Source organism: Poecilia reticulata, chromosome 9 (assembly GCF_904066995.2).
Source record: "Poecilia reticulata chromosome 9, P_reticulata-male-v2, whole genome shotgun sequence".
NCBI classification, from domain to species: domain Eukaryota; kingdom Metazoa; phylum Chordata; class Actinopteri; order Cyprinodontiformes; family Poeciliidae; genus Poecilia; species Poecilia reticulata.
The window spans coordinates 33,775,420-33,793,066 of record NC_088838.1 but is presented as its reverse complement, the minus strand read 5'-3'; the positions used below and the strand labels follow the sequence as shown (position 1 = coordinate 33,793,066).

Sequence of the window (17,647 nt, the reverse complement as noted above, 5' to 3'; positions counted from 1 at the left end):
ATTATAAAGTTTCTTTTTTCAAGCAGTTTTTTTTTTACTTTTGGAGCTAAAAATATTTTCAAGGCTTCTGTAGAAAATTTGAGGTTTCTAGGACTAATCTCAAATTTTCTGATTTTGTTTCTAGTAAGTTTTTGTCTTTTGAAACTAAACAATGCAAAAGTTTTTGTAAATAATTTCTGAGAATAAAAATTTCACAGATTTTGTGGCAAAGTTTTCACTTTTGGAGCTCAGAATGTTTTGTTTTTAGAAAATCTAAGCTTTTTGGCAGAACGGTCGTCCTCTTTTCCCCCATCTATCTGCGATATGTGGTCCAGATTTCAGCCTGTTTTTGTGTGAAATGTTTTGTTGTTGCTGTAATTTGAGGAAGAGGAAGCAGCTTCACTGAGTTTCCCCTCTTCACCTCCAGGCTGCTCACTTTTTTAAAAAGATGAAGCTTTAGTTTCCAAACACTGCAGGGTGAAATGTCACCGATCAAAGGTTTCCACACACACACACACACACACACACACACACACACACACACACACACACACACACACACACACACACACACACACACACACACACACACACACACACACACACACACACACACCACCTCATCCTGCAGCCTGATTGGCCGGGACATGTGAGACGGAGGGGTGCAGGTAGAGTCTCGGCTGGCTCACCTTTCGGCTCGGCGGCAGGAAGCGGGACGTCCAGGCTGAGATGACGGAGGAATGCGTGGAGCAGCAGACGTCTCAGGAGGATGTCAGGACGAGCAGCAGAGGAGCCGCCAAGCAAGGCCGAGATTATCAGTGAGTTCAGGGGAGCAAAGATCCGTGTTTACCGCCGATGTATGGCTATTATCTCTGCTTTATGGGGCTAAAAGCTACTTTAATGAGTCCATTTGGAAAGTGAAGTTTGAGTTCTGCAGAAGCTGCACGATGGAAAGTGAACCAAGACTTTGGAAGCTGCTGCAGAAAAGATCCTGATTTTGATTAAACTTTGTAAATTTAATGTCTTCGATAAAACTGCAGACATTAACGGAGCTGCAACAAATAACTTATGATTATGATGATAATTCAGCAGCTTAAAAACTTCTTTTCACAAATTGAACAAAACAAAATGCATGTTGCAAACTTTGCCGGTTCAGTTTGTGTGCAGAAAGTTCTCATGGTTTTGCATTTTGTTTCAGATGTTATTTCATTGCATCAGTTCAGTTAGAATGATCCAATCATAAACTCGTACGCAGAGACATTTTACCTGCATTCCAGTTTAAGTTCCATCTATTGTTCAAACAAAACAAACAAAACCTGAGAAAACGAGTCGATGCATCGAGCTGCTGACTGTGCAACAATCCCTCCCCCTGAGCAGCTTGGAGCAACAGCGCTGATTAGATTAGCGTGTAAATTCTGCAACAATCTCGTTCTGAATAAAGCATGTGGAGACAGTAGAGAGGAAATCCCCCTGTCAACAGAAAACACTGGAAGACGAACACATTTCATGAACTGATGATCACCTCCACTGAAGCAGCAGCAGCATCAGGGAGTTCAGGCAGCAACAGAGATCCAACAGAGTCCAGCTGCCGCCAGGGCAGAGCCTGTGGCAGCAGCTGATTGGAGCCGGCAGCAAAACGAAGCAGAACCATTTTCTCTGGAATCAGCAGCAAAACATTCGGGTCCATCTGGGCTTCCTCGCAGTTCCTTATTATTGTTTTCTATGCATGTATTTAAAATTCTTAATTCTGATTTGGATTTTTTATTGTAAATATTTTTATTTTTTTAATTTCATTTTCCAAATTATTTTTATTTTTTGTTCAATTATTTTGTAATATTAAAATTAACATATTTTACTATTTTATTGTTTTACATTTTGTTGATGTTTTATTTATATTCGTTGCTTTTTTATTTTTTCTTTATGTTTCATTATTATTATTTTTTATTAGTTTTTCTTTGTGTTTTTTTTAGTTTACTTTTCCTTCTTTTTTCTGGTGTTTTTTCTATTGATTTTCTTACTTTTTCCTTCTTTGTTATTCCTTTTTTAGATTAATTTTTTTTATTTTTGTATTTTTATAATTTTTTTCTTTCTGTTTTATTGTTTTTATTGATGTTTAATTAGTTTTGCTGTCTTTTTTTTCTGAAGAACACAACCATAAAGATCTGTGGACCAAACCGTCCTCCAGGTGGAACCTCTTCCAGGACCATCTGTGGTTTTTCCACCAGAGCAAAGATCAGATGGAAATCTGATCTATGAAAGTTCAACACTTAAAAGTTTTTACTTTTCATCAAAACTGTAGATAAAAATAAAATATTTTGCAAGTCGTGACATTTTAAAATATAGAAAATCCGCAGAAAACATCATTAATGTCACTAAGAAACTTAAAAACTAAACCTGCTGAGGAACAAAACCTGTTTGCTCTGAGCGACTCGGGATCCACGCTGAGGATTCATGTTGCAGCCGTTAGCCGCTGCCAGGTGAATGAATTATTTATTCATCTGCAGGTAAACCTGAAGCCACGCCTCTAAATGAGCTACCTTTAAAAACAAACCGTCTTAAAATGAACCCAGGCTAATTGGTCAGTTAAGATGCACAGTAGCATAAAAGCTGCATGATGAACGGCTCTTTGCAGGTTGATATTTTCTGCTTTTATTGTTTCGTTTATGTCCAGTTCTGATGATGAAGATATGATGGAGGAGCATCAGAAAATCAGCAGGATGGTGGGAGAATCACTGCAGGCTGCAGATCAGGAGCAACTAGAGCCGACAGGCAGGAAGAAACCGCAGCTGGTCAGGTATCCACTATGGGTTATTAAATTTAATTAAACATACTGGGAGGACAGAGCAAGGATCCCCAATATTACAACATTATACACATATATGTAAATTCTTCTAGTTTTTTATTCAGTTTTTCTTTTTTTTTTCTGTCCACTTTCTGCAGCCACAGCTTAAATTTCCTACCTATGGGGATAAGAAAGTATTTTCCAGAGATGTGCCGATCAGGTTTTTTCCTGCCGATACCGATTCCGATCACCCAAGAGGGCCGATCACCGATACCGATCACCGATACCGATCACATAATTATTATTTTTTAATCATAAGCATTACCGGTTACATTATGTGGAAAAAGGAACCATGAATTCACTTTAATTTAGACAAAAACTTGTTTTTAATAACTTTTTCCAAGAAAAAAACAGCATTGTGCAAATTGTCCTGCTATCAGTAAAACTATCTTTAACAGACTGATAACATATGGAGGCTCTGAAGAGGCTAAATTATGCAAAGAGCCAAAATAAAACCTCTCAACATTGCCAAAAAATTAAAGTATAAAACTTAACATTCAAAGGCAAATACAGGATCCATTACAATAAACAATCCTGAGTTACTGAATGAAAACTTCCTGTTAGCATGGCGGCTAGCTGATTACTGCTAGTTCTGAGTGGCTGTTTCTGACTGAGTGGAGTAATTATGCAGAGCAGGGAGGAGATCGATTATTTTTCAGAGATTATCTGTCTCATGTTAGGACAGAGAAAGTTTTAATACGTATGTAAAATGTATTTTTTAGGTTAGATGCTGCAGCTTTAAGCAGAGGTTCGGTGTGAGAGTCACTACCAGGTGGAGCAGAAGCGGCGCTCCGTCTGTGAAATATTACTACCTGTAGCGTAGCAGCGGTTCAACAGCGAGAACCAGCGTCTTACATCGCAGCTCCAAGACTTAAATCATTTTATTTGTTTAGCTTTCTGACCGTCATGCTAATCCGGGTGAGTGTTTGTAGCTGTGCGCTGCTTTACCTGCTATCTGATCCTCCATATGTCTTTTTACTGCAGTGAGCCTCGATGTAGCCAAACTCCGTCAAGTATAACATTGTTTTTATGCCGTATTAGCTTCGTTGTGTTGATACATTTTGACCTGCTTCAATTTTCCGCCGCAACACGCAAACTTCCCCATTCACTCAGTGCGTTATAGTTATAGTTCCACATCGCTTAGGATTTGTTGCTGCGCGTTTGTGCAGAGTGAAGGAAAGAGGAGACCAGCTGCACAGGCAGGCTGAGAAATGACATGCAGGTGATCGGTATCGGCAACAAGAGCCAATGATCGCCGATCACCGATCACTTTTTCACAGAAATCGGCCGATTATGATCGGTGGCCGATCAATCAGCACACCTCTAGTATTTTCTTATCTTATAGAAATATAAATATTCATAAAGTCATTTACACAAAACATGTTTTCTGTGCTAACAGCACACAGCTTGTTTATGTAACGTTTTTATTTTAAACATAATTTTGAATATTAAGATGAAGCCTAAAAATCCATCTGGCGCTAGAATAAAAAAGTTATTTTGCATAAAATGCAGAAGAAATTAACAGATTTTTTGCTCACTGAATGTGTGAATTTCATTATTTTATGCCTCCTTTGTTGGCGGCGGTGAACTTCATGACAGGAGGGAAAGACATCCTGCAAACAGCTCAAGACTGAACCCAGGACAACCATTAGCATCCACAGTGTTAGCCTCATAGCATATTGGCCAAGTTATATTTTAGCATTTTTGCAATAAAATATGGAAAAGACACAGATTTTGGACTGAAACAAATGCTCTGAAAGACTGAAGTAATAGCCAGGTTATGTAGCATTGAAGGAGATCAATACACAGATGTAAATATGACTATTATATTGATATCTGTGTATTATTGCCTATTAGGCAATAATGCTAATAGGCTAGCATGTGGGCGCTACACCAACGGAGCCCAAACCTCAGGCAGTAATCACAAACATTTATCTGCTAACACTAAAGCGCAACAACACAGTAATTAGCATAAGCTAATGCTAATACGGCTAAATATTTCAAAGTTATCACAAACACTAAAGGTATTGTTGGCGTCACAGTTAGCTCATTAGCAGAAATGTGTCCATGTTGGATTTATGTTAATGTGTATTTAAAGCAGAGATGTTTTTATTTAAACCTATAAACCACATTAGCATTAAGTTAGCATTGTTGGAAGTGAAGAGCAACGTAGGGAGGAATAAACTGTATTTTTTATCTTGGGTAATAATTCTCTCTGCAGGTCAAAAACTTTAGACAACTCCATGCTGACTCAGGTCCAGATCGACCCAGAGTCCAAGATAGACAGGAAGAAGTCCCACTACAGCCAGGTGAGTCTGATCGGTTATTAATTGGTTCTGTCCAGGCCCGCGATCAATATCTGCATTTCCATTGAGTAGGTAACTGTGTAATTTGACATTCTGAAAATAAATTTGCCTAAAGGGAAAAAGTAAATGTAGAAAAATCTCTAGTTTGTTGATCAAAAGTTTTGGTGCAACGGTTTCTTTCTTCTTTTTGTTAAATTGGTTTATTTTGCAAAACTACAATGGAAACACTTATTTGCATCACATGATCAACAACAGGATGTTACTACTGGCAGAAACCACAAAGACGACGACAGGAAGTAATAGGAGGATGATGGAGCAGCATAGTTTTTAATGACTAATCAATCAAGTAATGAATTGCAGACATTTCTTTCTGCATTCATATCGTCTCCCCAGAACATTTTCATGAAATATTTATTAAAAAGTTTTTTACCCAAATAAATGATATTTTTATAAATGTAGGGGTGCTAATGCAAAGAACAAGTGATCACATAAGATGGAAAAGAGCAGATGGATGGATGGCAGTTAAAGCAAAACTAAAATATTTTACCAATTCATCAGTAAAAACTTTTCAGTTTCTGTTATTTTTATAATTTTTTTCCTTCCAGTTTTCTGTCTCAGTGACATTTATTTGTCGTTTCTCGGTGAAGTTTCGACAGGAAGCCGCCCGGTCAGCTCTCACTGCTGTTTTCTTTGTGTTGCAGCTTTCCAAGAGCAACTGTCAGTACCATAAAATATTTAAGGAGATCAGCAAAGAGGAGCAGCTCCGACAGAGTGAGTCTGAACGGTCACAACTCTCTGCTCCACCTTAAATGAACCTTAAATCAGAGCTGAACGTCTTTATTGAGCCAGGATGACGTAAAACAGCTGAAATATTCCGTTTTAAATGTTATATTACATATAAGGCTGCTCACCTGCCCACCAGGTTACACCTGCGCCCTGCAGAAAGACATCCTGTACCAGGGCCGGATGTTCGTCTCCGATCACTGGATCTGCTTCCACTCCAAGGTTTTTGGCAAAGACACCAAGGTACCACACACACACACACACACACACACACACACACACACACACACACACACACACACACACACACACACACACACACACACACACACACACACACACACACACACACACACACACACCCTGTTACAGTAGAGTTCTGGTGGGAACTAAAAGGTTCTGGTTCAACTCAAATATTGTTATAAACTAAAAACCGAATCCGTTCCCGGAAACCAAACAATTAAAGTAAATTTGAGCTGAAAAACGGTCAAATATCCACGGATAGTGATGATGGATTCCGGCGTTAGCGGAGATGATTATGAAACTTTAATAAAAAATAATAAAACCAGAGCTTAGGAGAATCGGAGTGTGAGAGCAAACCAAATGCACGAAGGGAGAAACAGGAAGCAGAAGCTGCGCTTACATTGCGCAGCTAAATGGAATTAGCTTAATGGAAGCTAATTCCATTTAGCTTAATGGAAACAGCAATTTTGAGAAAAAAATAAAACCTTTTTCCAATAAAAAGTTTTGGCGCTGGGATGAGGAGGGTTTTTTTTCTGAATTGAAATCAGTTTATTTCGCAGAACTGCAATGTAAACAGTTTTCACACCACAGGAATCACAAGGTCAACAACCGGATGTTAATACTAGTAGAAAAGACGAAGAAGAAGAAGAAGAAGAAGAAGAAGACAGGAAGTAGAAGGAGGACGAGGCACGGCATGTTTTTTTAAAAAGATTTAACACTTAAACTTATTCATGTGTGATTTTAATCACATTCCTTATTTAATGGAAACACCTCAATAGCAAATAGACGTTTTGTGCAGAGCTGGTTAAATACTGGGAAGACTGGGACAGCAGACTGGGACTCATTAACAGGATAACTAGAAGAACAACCAAAATCAGGACAATATCTGTATCTGTATGCTTCGATCCCTTTTGTTGCTTTTATAAATCAATCATGATCAACATTTGTTTTTTCCCCAATCAATCAATCAAATCAAGCAAGTTTGTTTGTATTGAACATTTCAGCAACAAGGCAGTTCAAAAAAGTTTCATTAAAAGACAAAGTAAAAAGTCAGATAAATATCATAGTATACGCAAATGTTACTTTTTGTTGAGACATTTTTATAAAAAACTAAAAAAAAAGACTAAAATGTACCTCCAAAAAATTCTTTAGTGCCAAAATGAAAGCTAATTTCTACAAAATAATTTAGAAATCCAAAACATTTAACATAAAATAATTGAATAAATATTTACCCATTTAACGCATGTCCAACTAAAGCTACACAGAGATGGTTTTGGAGTGGCCTAGTCAAAGCCCTGGCCTGTTCACAGCTGATTCCTACCAACAGTTTAGCAGGAAGGAAAACTGTCTGATCCACACAGACTTCCTGCTGGGACGGCAGCCAGAGGTGCAATCACTGAACACTGACTGGAACGGCGTGAATATTTATGCAAAAACCTAAATATTATAGCTTAAGTGTCATTACTTTGTAAAAGCTTTACTTCAATTTGACTTTATAGTTTTTTGGGGCATTTTTTTGTAAATTTTGGTCAAAAAAGTTGAATTTTGTTGATTATGATAGATTTATAAATGCAATAAAAAGAGCCAAACATCCAAGGAGTGAATAGTTTTTACAGACAAGCTTCAGTAAAATGAAAGCAGAGCAAAAAATAAACACTTATTACAGAAACAGGCTGGACAAAACTAAATCATATATATTCTGTATTCAATGTTGATTAGAGTAAATTTGAAATAAATTCAAACATTCTAAAATCCCTGAAGTAGTTTTACTTTATAAATTAAACCAACTCCAGATGTGGATCAGCTAAAACTATTTTTTTAAATTTTTATTTCAGATTGCCGTCCCAGTGATGTCCATCACCAACATCAAAAAGACCAAAACCGCCATCCTGCTGCCAAACGCTCTGGTGATCGCCACCACCAACGACAGAGTGAGAAATCAAACGCGTCCAAGCAGCTCACTCTACTATAAAGTTTATTTGATAGGGACAGACACACATCGACTTAGACAAACTGAACAAAACATCATCCCATGTTTGCATCGTGGTGCAGCAGCAGCAGCTGATTCGCAGCACTAGCCCCTACTTTTAAAAAGTACCTCTAAAAATTGAAGTGATCATCATTTTCCTGTTCAATAACCGATAATCAGCTGATACTGACTAGTGGGTGAGCAGACTTTCTTCTTCTGTTGCCACAGTACGTGTTCGTCTCCTTCCTGTCCAGAGACAACACCTACAAGTTCCTGACGTCACTCTGTCTCCACCTAGAGGTGAGACGGAGTAGTGCATGACAGTAAGCGGTGAGACCGGCGATGTTTTTAAGAGGCAATGAGGGAAATTAGCAGATTAGCTTCATTCTGGCTTTCAGTAGCTGATAGTTTCATGTCAGTTTTATTTTTTTCTTTAACTGAAATCAAGCAAAAGAGTAATACTTTATAAATGTAGTTTTTACTGAAATATTCCTTCATAAAATAGTCACAAGCAGCAACTGAAACACTTTAGAACAGGAGCTAGAAATTAAAAGCTAGATTCTAATCAGAAAAGTTCATTTAAAGTTGCACCATGAAATTCTTATTTTAAAAAGTCTGTTTTTTTTTTACATATTTGTTAAAATTGGTGTGACAGATCGTTACTCAACAGATGATCTGTGAAAAGATCGAACTCCTCCCTGAGCTACTATTACTGTCTGAAGAAATGCAGCCAATCAGAGCCAGGAGGCGGGGCTTAGTGCTGTCCATCATCCTCGTTTACTTAACGCTACAGGAAAAACATTTTTCCACTGTCGTCGGTGGCTACGCTAACTAGCGTTAGCATCCGAGGCAGGCTATGCTATCTGCAGCATAAAAGAGAGTGAGGAGGGTGATTGACAGCGCTAAGACCCGCCTCCTGGCTCTGATTGGTTGTTTCTAGTTAGCACTGGGAGAACACAGTCACAGTTTCAACAAATGAGTAAAACATATTTTTATTAAAGTTACATACTGCAGCTTTAGGAATAAATTTTCTTTACTTTAAAATAATATTCTGGCTTTTAAGATGAATCAAACGGATAATTTCCTGTGTAACAGAGACATGAAAACTCAGCATTTAACCAATTATTTGATGTAAACTGGCAGATTTCTCTCAGTTTGTTGCTTTATTTGAACATTTCGACGCTAAATTAACTTATTAAAACGTTCAGAGTCGTAATATTTGAAGCGTCTGGGTGTGTTGACGTTCACAGGGCAGGAGTCCGTGCAGCAGCCCGGTTCCTTCCTCAGCTCCACACAGCTTCAGAGGTCAGAGGTCACCGCTGTTGACCCCCTTTCCTATGGTGAGTTCGCGGTCACAAAATGACTCAACATTTTACAGCCTGACCTGTGGAAGGTCACAGAGGGAATCATCAGCAGGCCAGTCTGGTGTCCGTCTCACCGCTTCGTACCAAACCGGCTGATAGATTATCAGTTCAAACCAGTTGAAACCAGTTCAAACCAGTTATTACCAGTTTTCACTGCCTTTTAAAGCAGCAGGATTGAGACGGTAACCGATTAGCTAGCAGCGCTAATCCATCCTGAACCTGTTAGAAAACCCAAACAGTCGACTTCAAGTCATAAATGTTTTCATTTATTCAGATTTTCCTAGTTTATTTATAGATTGGCCTTAATTTCTCATTAGTTTGGCAGGAAAATGTCCAGAGAGAATCGGGTCCAGAGAGAAGACATTTTGGTTCAGCTTCTCCTGCACATATCTTTTTACACTTCCTGCACTGACAGGAAACTTTTCATCAAAACACAGGAGGAATTACTGTTTGAAGTCAGTAATTTCTTAATATTCATTTTAAAAGTCCTAGTTCCATTGGCAGATTATTTCGATTTTAACAGGACATTTTCCCCACGTTACAAATGAAATTATCTGCAAATAGAACTGGAACATTTTCATCAACATTAATGAATTATTGACTTAATAAAAGTTCATATTTCTTGTAAGTTTGTGTTTTCTTAAGATATTTAAAGTGAAAACTAGACCAACATTACTTGGGAAGATTTTGAGTGTTTGCAGTGCAAGTTAAAAATTTTTTTTTAAATCACAAGAAAAAAAGTCAAAATATTATCAGAATAAAGACTCAAAATTACCAGACGAAAGTCATAAAAGTCATAAAATGATTTCTATTTCAGTCTTATTCTCATATATATGACCTTTATTATCTCAGCTGTGTGTAATTCTCCTGCAGAGGGATTTTGTGGACCTGGACGGAGTCGTGAGGCAGAGACAGCAGGAGTTGGAGGAAAACAGCAGCTCAGACTCTCCGGCTCCAGACTACGATAAGATAGCCGGTACCGTCTAGTCTGTCTGATTACATTACACATTACCCAGCATGCATAGCACACATGCAGAGCGTGACGCTCTAAAACTAAAGCATGGATAAGGAGCAGCAGATGTCGTGGTGAGGTGGGAGGGAGTCGCTGGGCGAAGCTTTGAACGCCTGATGAATGTGATGCACCAAACAATTTAAAGGTTGAAAATAACAGAAGCATCATATATTGTTTAGGAACAGCAGTGGGCCCAGGATGCAGCCCTGAGGCACACCACAAGTGATTAAAGCACTGGAATAAAAATATGAAATAAACAGAAATGTTCTCAAGTTACTATGATTTAAAAGTGGAATTTAAATGAAAACTTTAAGGATTATTTCTGACTGAGAAGAAATAATAACAGTATTTTTAAAAAGTAATGTGGATCCTCCTAATATTCGCAGGAGTTTTAGATTATTACTGCCTATTTTAATGTTCAAACACCAAATGTACCTGAAAATGCTTTAATATGCAGAGTGAAACTGTCTGAGCACTAATGCAGCCAACATTCGCAGCATTCAACCAATCAGTGGCCAGGAAAATGAATGCTGCTCCTGGATTGGCTGATTTAAAGCAAATGCTGGCCAATAGTGTGTGTAGCAGCATCGTGTCTAAATTTGCTCTACAGAAATATCTGCTAGGTTTTCATCAATAATTCGGAGGAACGTCTGTCATCACAGAACCGTTAAAAGTCGAATCTGCAGATTAACATAAAAAGTTGTGGAAAAACAAAAAATGACTTTCAGTTTTTAACCAAATCTTTGTCCAGCACACCTGCCCGTCCCTCACTTCCTGGACGCCCTGAAGCAAAAAGGGAACTCGTCTTCTCCGGAGCAGAAGCACAAAGTGAAGAAGCAGCATCAGAACCAGCAGAGCGGCACCAAGAAGCAGCAGAACTCGCTGCGGTCCAGTGAGTTCTGCTCACATGTTCACGGATGAACTTTCTGCTGATTCATCCTCTGAAAGGAATAATTATGTCTTAACGTTTGTGGTCAGGTGTGTCCAACAACAAAAATAAAACGTCGGCCATTTTGACTCTAACCAGGATGTTGTGATAAAGACGCTGAACTTTATAAACCAAAAGATTAACAACAAAGATAAAACATTCCAGAATCTTTTTTGTTTAATGTTTTAGGTGAAGAAACCAAATTTCATTTTGCTAAATATTCATTTTGATTGAGATATCTGATTGATTTAACTAGATTCTGAAGTTTTCCATGTTTTTTGATTATCAGTAAAATAATTTAAAAAGAAAAATTTAAATTTTTTTTGTTTCCAGGTTCAGAGGTCGTGTTCGACAGCAGAGTCATGAAAACCGTTTCTCTCAACACGCTGCTGATTATCTACATGTTTCTGTAAGATTCATTCATTCTTTCATTCAAATTAATATTTCACTGATTTGTTTACTAAACATTCACACAGAGAGAGAATAATAATGGGTCCCGTTGGTGAAGTTACGGAAAACATGTTAGCATGAGAATGTCACATAGCAACAGTCTTCAGTCAGAAGCTTCCTCAGATTCTCTGAAGACTGACTGCTACTGGAGATCCTTTCTGTTCACATTGTCACCGTCCACAATGACTGAAGATACTTCAGTCATATTTGTTGGGCTATTCTCCTGAGTTTCTGGGTTCATGTTCCAGTTACCGTTCCCCTCTCTGTTCCTCCCTCGGTTCCCCTCTCTGTCTCCTCTCTGTCTCCTCTGTCTCCTCTCTGTTCCCTCTTGGCTCCTCCCTCGGTTTCCCTCTCTGTCCCCTCTCTGTTCCCTCTCTGTTCCCTCTCGGTTTCCCTCTCTGTCTCCTCTCTGTCTCCTCTCTGTTCCCTCTCTGTTCCCCTCTCTGTTCCCTCTCTGTTCCCTCTCGGTTTCCCTCTCTGTCTCCTCTCTGTCTCCTCTCTGTTCCCTCTCTGTTCCCTCTCGGTTTCCCTCTCTGTCTCCTCTCTGTCTCCTCTCTGTTCCCTCTCTGTTCCCTCTCGGTTTCCCTCTCTGTCTCCTCTCTGTCCCCTCTCTGTTCCCTCTCGGTTCCCCTCTCTGTTCCCTCTCTGTTCCCTCTCGGTTTCCCTCTCTGTCTCCTCTCTGTCTCCTCTCTGTCTCCTCTCTGTTCCCTCTCTGTTCCCTCTCGGCTCCTCCCTCGGTTTCCCTCTCTGTCTCCTCTCTGTCTCCTCTCTGTTCCCTCTCTGTTCCCTCTCGGCTCCTCCCTCGGTTTCCTTCTCTGTCTCCTCTCTGTTCCCTCTCGGTTCCCCTCTCTGTTCCCTCTCTGTTCCCTCTCGTTCCCTCTCTGTCCCTCTCTGTTCCTCTCTGTTCCTCTCTCCCTCTCTGTCCCTCTCCCTCGGTTCCCTCTCTGTCTCCTCTCTGTTCCCTCTCGTTTCCCTCTCTGTCTCCTCTCTGTCCCTCTCTGTTCCCTCTCTGTTCCCTCTCTGTTCCCTCTCGGTTTCCCTCTCTGTCTCCTCTCTGTCTCCTCTCTGTTCCCTCTCTGTTCCCTCTCGGCTCCTCCCTCGGTTTCCCTCTCTGTCTCCTCTCTGTTCCCTCTCGGTTCCCCTCTCTGTTCCCTCTCTGTTCCCTCTCGGTTCCCCTCTCTGTTCCCTCTCTGTTCCCTCTCGGTTTCCCTCTCTGTCTCCTCTCTGTCTCCTCTCTGTTCCCTCTCTGTTCCCTCTCGGCTCCTCCCTCGGTTTCCCTCTCTGTTCCCTCTCTGTTCCCTCTCTGTTCCCTCTCTGTCTCCTCTCTGTCTCCTCTCTGTTCCCTCTCTGTTCCCTCTCGGTTTCCCTCTCTGTCTCCTCTCTGTCTCCTCTCTGTCTCCTCTCTGTTCCCTCTCTGTTCCCTCTCGGCTCCTCCCTCGGTTTCCCTCTCTGTCTCCTCTCTGTCTCCTCTCTGTCTCCTCTCTGTTCCCTTTCTGTTCCCTCTCGGCTCCTCCCTCGGTTTCCCTCTCTGTCTCCTCTCTGTCCCCTCTCTGTTCCCTCTCGGATCCCCTCTCTGTTCCCTCTCGGTTTCCCTCTCTGTCTCCTCTCTGTCTCCTCTCTGTCTCCTCTCTGTCTCCTCTCTGTTCCCTCTCTGTTCCCTCTCTGTTCCCTCTCTGTCTCCTCTCTGTCCCCTCTCTGTTCCCTCTCTGTTCCCTCTCTGTTTCCCTCTCTGTCTCCTCTCTGTCTCCTCTCTGTCTCCTCTCTGTCTCCTCTCTGTTCCCTCTCTGTTCCCTCTCGGCTCCTCCCTCGGTTTCCCTCTCTGTCTCCTCTCTGTCTCCTCTCTGTCTCCTCTCTGTTCCCTCTCTGTTCCCTCTCGGCTCCCCCCTCGGTTCCCCTCTCTGTTCCCTCTCTGTTCCCTCTCGGTTCCCCTCTCTGTTCCCTCTCTGTTCCCTCTCGGTTCCCCTCTCTGTTCCCTCTCTGTTCCCTCTCGGTTTCCCTCTCTGTCTCCTCTCTGTCTCCTCTCTGTCTCCTCTCTGTTCCCTCTCTGTTCCCTCTCGGTTTCCCTCTCTGTCTCCTCTCTGTTCCCTCTCTGTTCCCTCTCTGTTCCCTCTCGGTTCCCTCTCTGTCTCCTCTCTGTCTCCTCTCGGTTCCTCCCTCTGTTCCCTCTCGGTTCCCTCTCAGGGTCCTCGTTCTGGTCCTGTCTTCCTGCTATCTGGCCTTCAGGATCGTTTCTCTGGAACAGAAACTGACGGCTCTCGGCTCCATCAGCGATTTCACGCATCATGAGTGAGTTTCAGTCTCAATCATCTCAACAAATTATTTTAAATAAAAATCTAGTTTGAGAAACTTAAATGTGTAGAAAAGACTGAATTTTACCAACATTATAAATATTTCTCTCTACTTCACACACCATAAAAACACACATTGCTTCTGCACTGCAGCGTCTCTGTCACAGACCAGCTGAAACACAAACAGCAATAAGAAGGAAATAAACTTTGGTTTGTTAACATCGGCCCGGTTCTACTTATCGGACCGATACCACCGCCGGTATCGGTCCGATAAATTGTGATTTCCTACATTTTGTTTGCAGTAATTTTGACTCTGGACGACTTTTGGTGCAAAGAAAAAAGTCCAGAAATCTTTAACTGCAGATATTTGCTGATGTATGCAGAATTTTTCAGAGGATTCCCATGTTCCTCTGTGTGTGTGTGTGTGTGTGTGTGTGTGTGTGTGTGTGTGTGTGTGTGTGTGTGTGTGTGTGTGTGTGTGTGTGTGTGTGTGTGTGTGTGTGTGTGTGTGTGTGTTCCTAGAAGCAGTTTCCTTTCTGGGAGTCCTGATGTGAACACGGAGCTCTTCTCTGAACTGCTGGCCATCAACCTGCTGAAGCTGGAGAAGGTTTTTTTTCCTGATCCCATTAAAACTCGTCGTCTCTTGATGATTGACAGGTTCTGAACATCTGAGGCTCAAATTAAGAAAGTTTTCCAGAAATCAGAGGATCACTGGAAACGACAGATCTGCTGGTTCTCTTGTGTGTTTTGCTTTTTTTTCTTTTAAACAATCCACAAAATTCTCCTTTAATCTCTGGAAATAATTTTATTCGTCCAACTCACAGACGTAAAAAAGCAGATAAAACTCTGATTGGCAATAATCAATCATTAATAGTCAGCGATCTGACCAGAGAACCGTGGATCTGTTAGTCGATCCTCGTTGTTCAGTCTGAACTGTGTTTCTGGGAAACAGCAACATTTGAGTCTGACGTACGTTTGCAGTGGATCGCTTCTACAGTTACACTGTAAAAAATAACAGCAGTAATTTGGATTATTTAGTCTGTCATAAGGAGAAAAGATGGCGGCTCATTTTCAACATTTTATTCAGTCGTTTATAAATATCAGTTTAGATTCATATTTAGTTTCAAACTACGTATTTTGTTAGGTCCAAACTAAATATTTAGTTAGCAAGCTAAGTATTTATTTGAAGCTAAATGCTAACCAACTAAATATTTAGCTACATATTGAATATTTAGCTTGCGAGCTAAGTATTTATTTGAAGCTAAATGCTAACCAACTAAATATTTAGCTACATATTGAATATTTAGCTTGTGAGCTAAGTATTTATTTGAAGCTAAATGCTAACCAACTAAATATTTAGCTCCATATTGAATATTTAGCTAGCGAGCTAAGTATTTATTTGAAGCTAAATGCTAACCAACTAAATATTTAGCTCCATATTGAATATTTAGCTAGCGAGCTAAGTATTTAGCTCTAACTAAATGTAGCATGTCTTCCTTCAAACCTTACAGATTAACTTTGCTCATAAAATATTTAACTGTATAATTTACATCATAACTTTTTGAACCGATTAATAGTATCATATCGATCGTATCAATAATCAAATCTAACCTACATGAATCTAATCAGTTGTTTTGTTTCCATGTCCAGAATGGTCCTGACAGCCTGTCTGTGTTTCCAGGTCCAGAAGAATCTGCAGAGGCTGCTGGAAGAAGCTGCATGACTGAACTGGGAACCAGTACGAGAGCTTTGTACATAAACTGTGAATATTTAATTTATTCTATGCAGGCAGTAAAACGGGAACCTGCTGCAGCCGAGGCCTGAGAAATCGATCAAACTGTAAACTGACTCATTTTCTGCTAAATTCATGCAGGCAGTGAAACTGACACCTACTTTTAGAAACAAAGTGACGTCGCCCTCTACCTGCAGGAGAAGTATCTGCACCTCATAGCTGTAAAGAAGCAATCGGAACCAAACTGGATCCATGAGAACAATTAACTGGCTTTGACTAGGCCAAAACACATCTCCAAAGGTGGAGCTGCTGGTGGGAATCAGTAGCTGCGTTTCCGTTACAAATGTTTGCTAAACTGTGTTAATGTTAAGCTAATGTCGAAAAACAGAGTTTTATAATTGCAGCGTTTCCATTAAATCAGAAACGCGATTAAAATCAAACAGGAATAATTTTGTTCCTGTAATAAGTCGTTAAAAACACGCAGCGCCGCCGTCGTCCAACCACTTCCTGTCTTCTTCTTCTTCTTCATGGTTTACGGCAGCAGTAACATCCGGTGGTTGATCATGTGACTCTTGTGATGTCAGACTGATTTTCATAGAAGCACAAAACCTTTTTTTATCAAAAAATGTGAGTTTTTTTTATAAAAAAATAGAGGCAAAAACTTGTTTTCTTTTTTTCTAAAAGGCAAAATAAACAGAAAATAAACGACTAAGTGGAAACAAATATATGCACAGCAGCCAGGAGCTTTAAAGAATTGGACTTAGTCGCTAAATAACTAATGACCAAAGTTTTCACGTCTTTTTTCTTACAGCATTAAACCCAGTAAACTTTTAAAAAATCATCTGGAAATGATTATTTCAGATTTATTCCTGATTTTACTCAAGTTTTTGGACATTTCTAGTAGCTGAATCTGAATAACTTCAGGTTCATGTTTGTTTTTTCAGTTTTGTGTTTTTTTTAATTCAGTGTTTTACTCAAACATGTTTTAAACTCAGTTTATTTCAAACTATTTGGAAACTTGAATATGCATTTCAAATAATTTAACATTTAATGTGTGCAGACAAAAACTGGGTTAATTTTTTAATGCATTCAAATGTTGTGATTTATTAAATCTATTGAGGAATAAATGCTATTTTGGGGAAATGAATTCATTTTGGGACGTAATCATCTATTTTTTAAATAAAAGTTTATTTTTGCTCTAGTTTTGTCCATTTCTTGTTTTTTCTCTCGTGTTTCAAACATGATTTTATTTCACCGCTTTTACAAAAAGGACTGTTTGAGTTTTTACTGAAGCTTCAGTTACAAAGTTTTTCAAACAAACAAACATTTTCCTAAAGCAAAAAACTTTTTTATGTCAAAATTCAAACTAGTTTCTGCAAAACGAGGATTAAAATATTAAACACGACTTCGGTTGTTAGTAGAGCTAAATGTTGATTTAAAAGATAAAACATCCAGGATGTGAAAACCTTTAAAGCAGTTAAATATACATACCACTTATCTTTGATTTTTATTCATGAATAAAATGTTTTTTTTTTGTAATTTGTCCATTTTTAAGACGATGTTGTGGTTTCATTGTTTGCTGCTTCCTGAACTGAACTGGTGACAAAATGTTGATTAAAGGAAAGAAGCTGCTGAAGTTTCTCGAATAAATTTGAGTATTTCTGTCAGATTAATAATTTAATCTGATTGAAAACCAGAAGGATTAAAAAGTGGGTCATTAGAAGCTGCTTAGGGCCGAAGTTTGACGAAGT

The 17,647-nt window shown here is 39.6% G+C and overlaps 1 protein-coding gene across 2 annotated transcripts; it reads left to right on the top strand.

The window, feature by feature from the left end:
• Positions 1–251: 251 nt before the first annotated feature.
• Positions 252–17,079, top strand: gramd2b (GRAM domain containing 2B). 2 transcript variants are annotated; one of them, XM_017306509.2, is made up of 14 exons: positions 252–797; positions 2,651–2,773; positions 5,043–5,130; positions 5,829–5,898; positions 6,050–6,153; positions 7,989–8,084; positions 8,351–8,422; positions 9,373–9,462; positions 10,360–10,462; positions 11,250–11,390; positions 11,760–11,835; positions 14,058–14,162; positions 14,693–14,771; positions 15,846–17,079. In XM_017306509.2, exons 1-14 carry the CDS (start codon positions 709–711, stop codon positions 15,885–15,887), a joined length of 1,278 nt encoding a protein of 425 aa, XP_017161998.1. In that variant the 5' UTR covers positions 252–708; the 3' UTR covers positions 15,888–17,079. The 2 variants fall into 2 exon arrangements, with proteins under 2 accessions (XP_017161998.1, XP_008417726.1); XM_008419504.3 differs by having other exon boundaries at positions 253–797; positions 14,687–14,771.
• The last annotated feature ends 568 nt before the right edge of the window (positions 17,080–17,647 follow it).

Coding starts and splice junctions, on each gene's coding strand:
- gramd2b (XM_008419504.3), top strand. CDS start 709: ATGACGGAGGAATGCGTGGAGCAGCAGACGTCTCAGGAGGATGTCAGG. Junction 8,423..9,372: donor CACTCTGTCTCCACCTAGAG/GTGAGACGGAGT, acceptor TGACGTTCACAG/GGCAGGAGTCCGTGCAGCAG. Junction 9,463..10,359: donor TGTTGACCCCCTTTCCTATG/GTGAGTTCGCGG, acceptor ATTCTCCTGCAG/AGGGATTTTGTGGACCTGGA.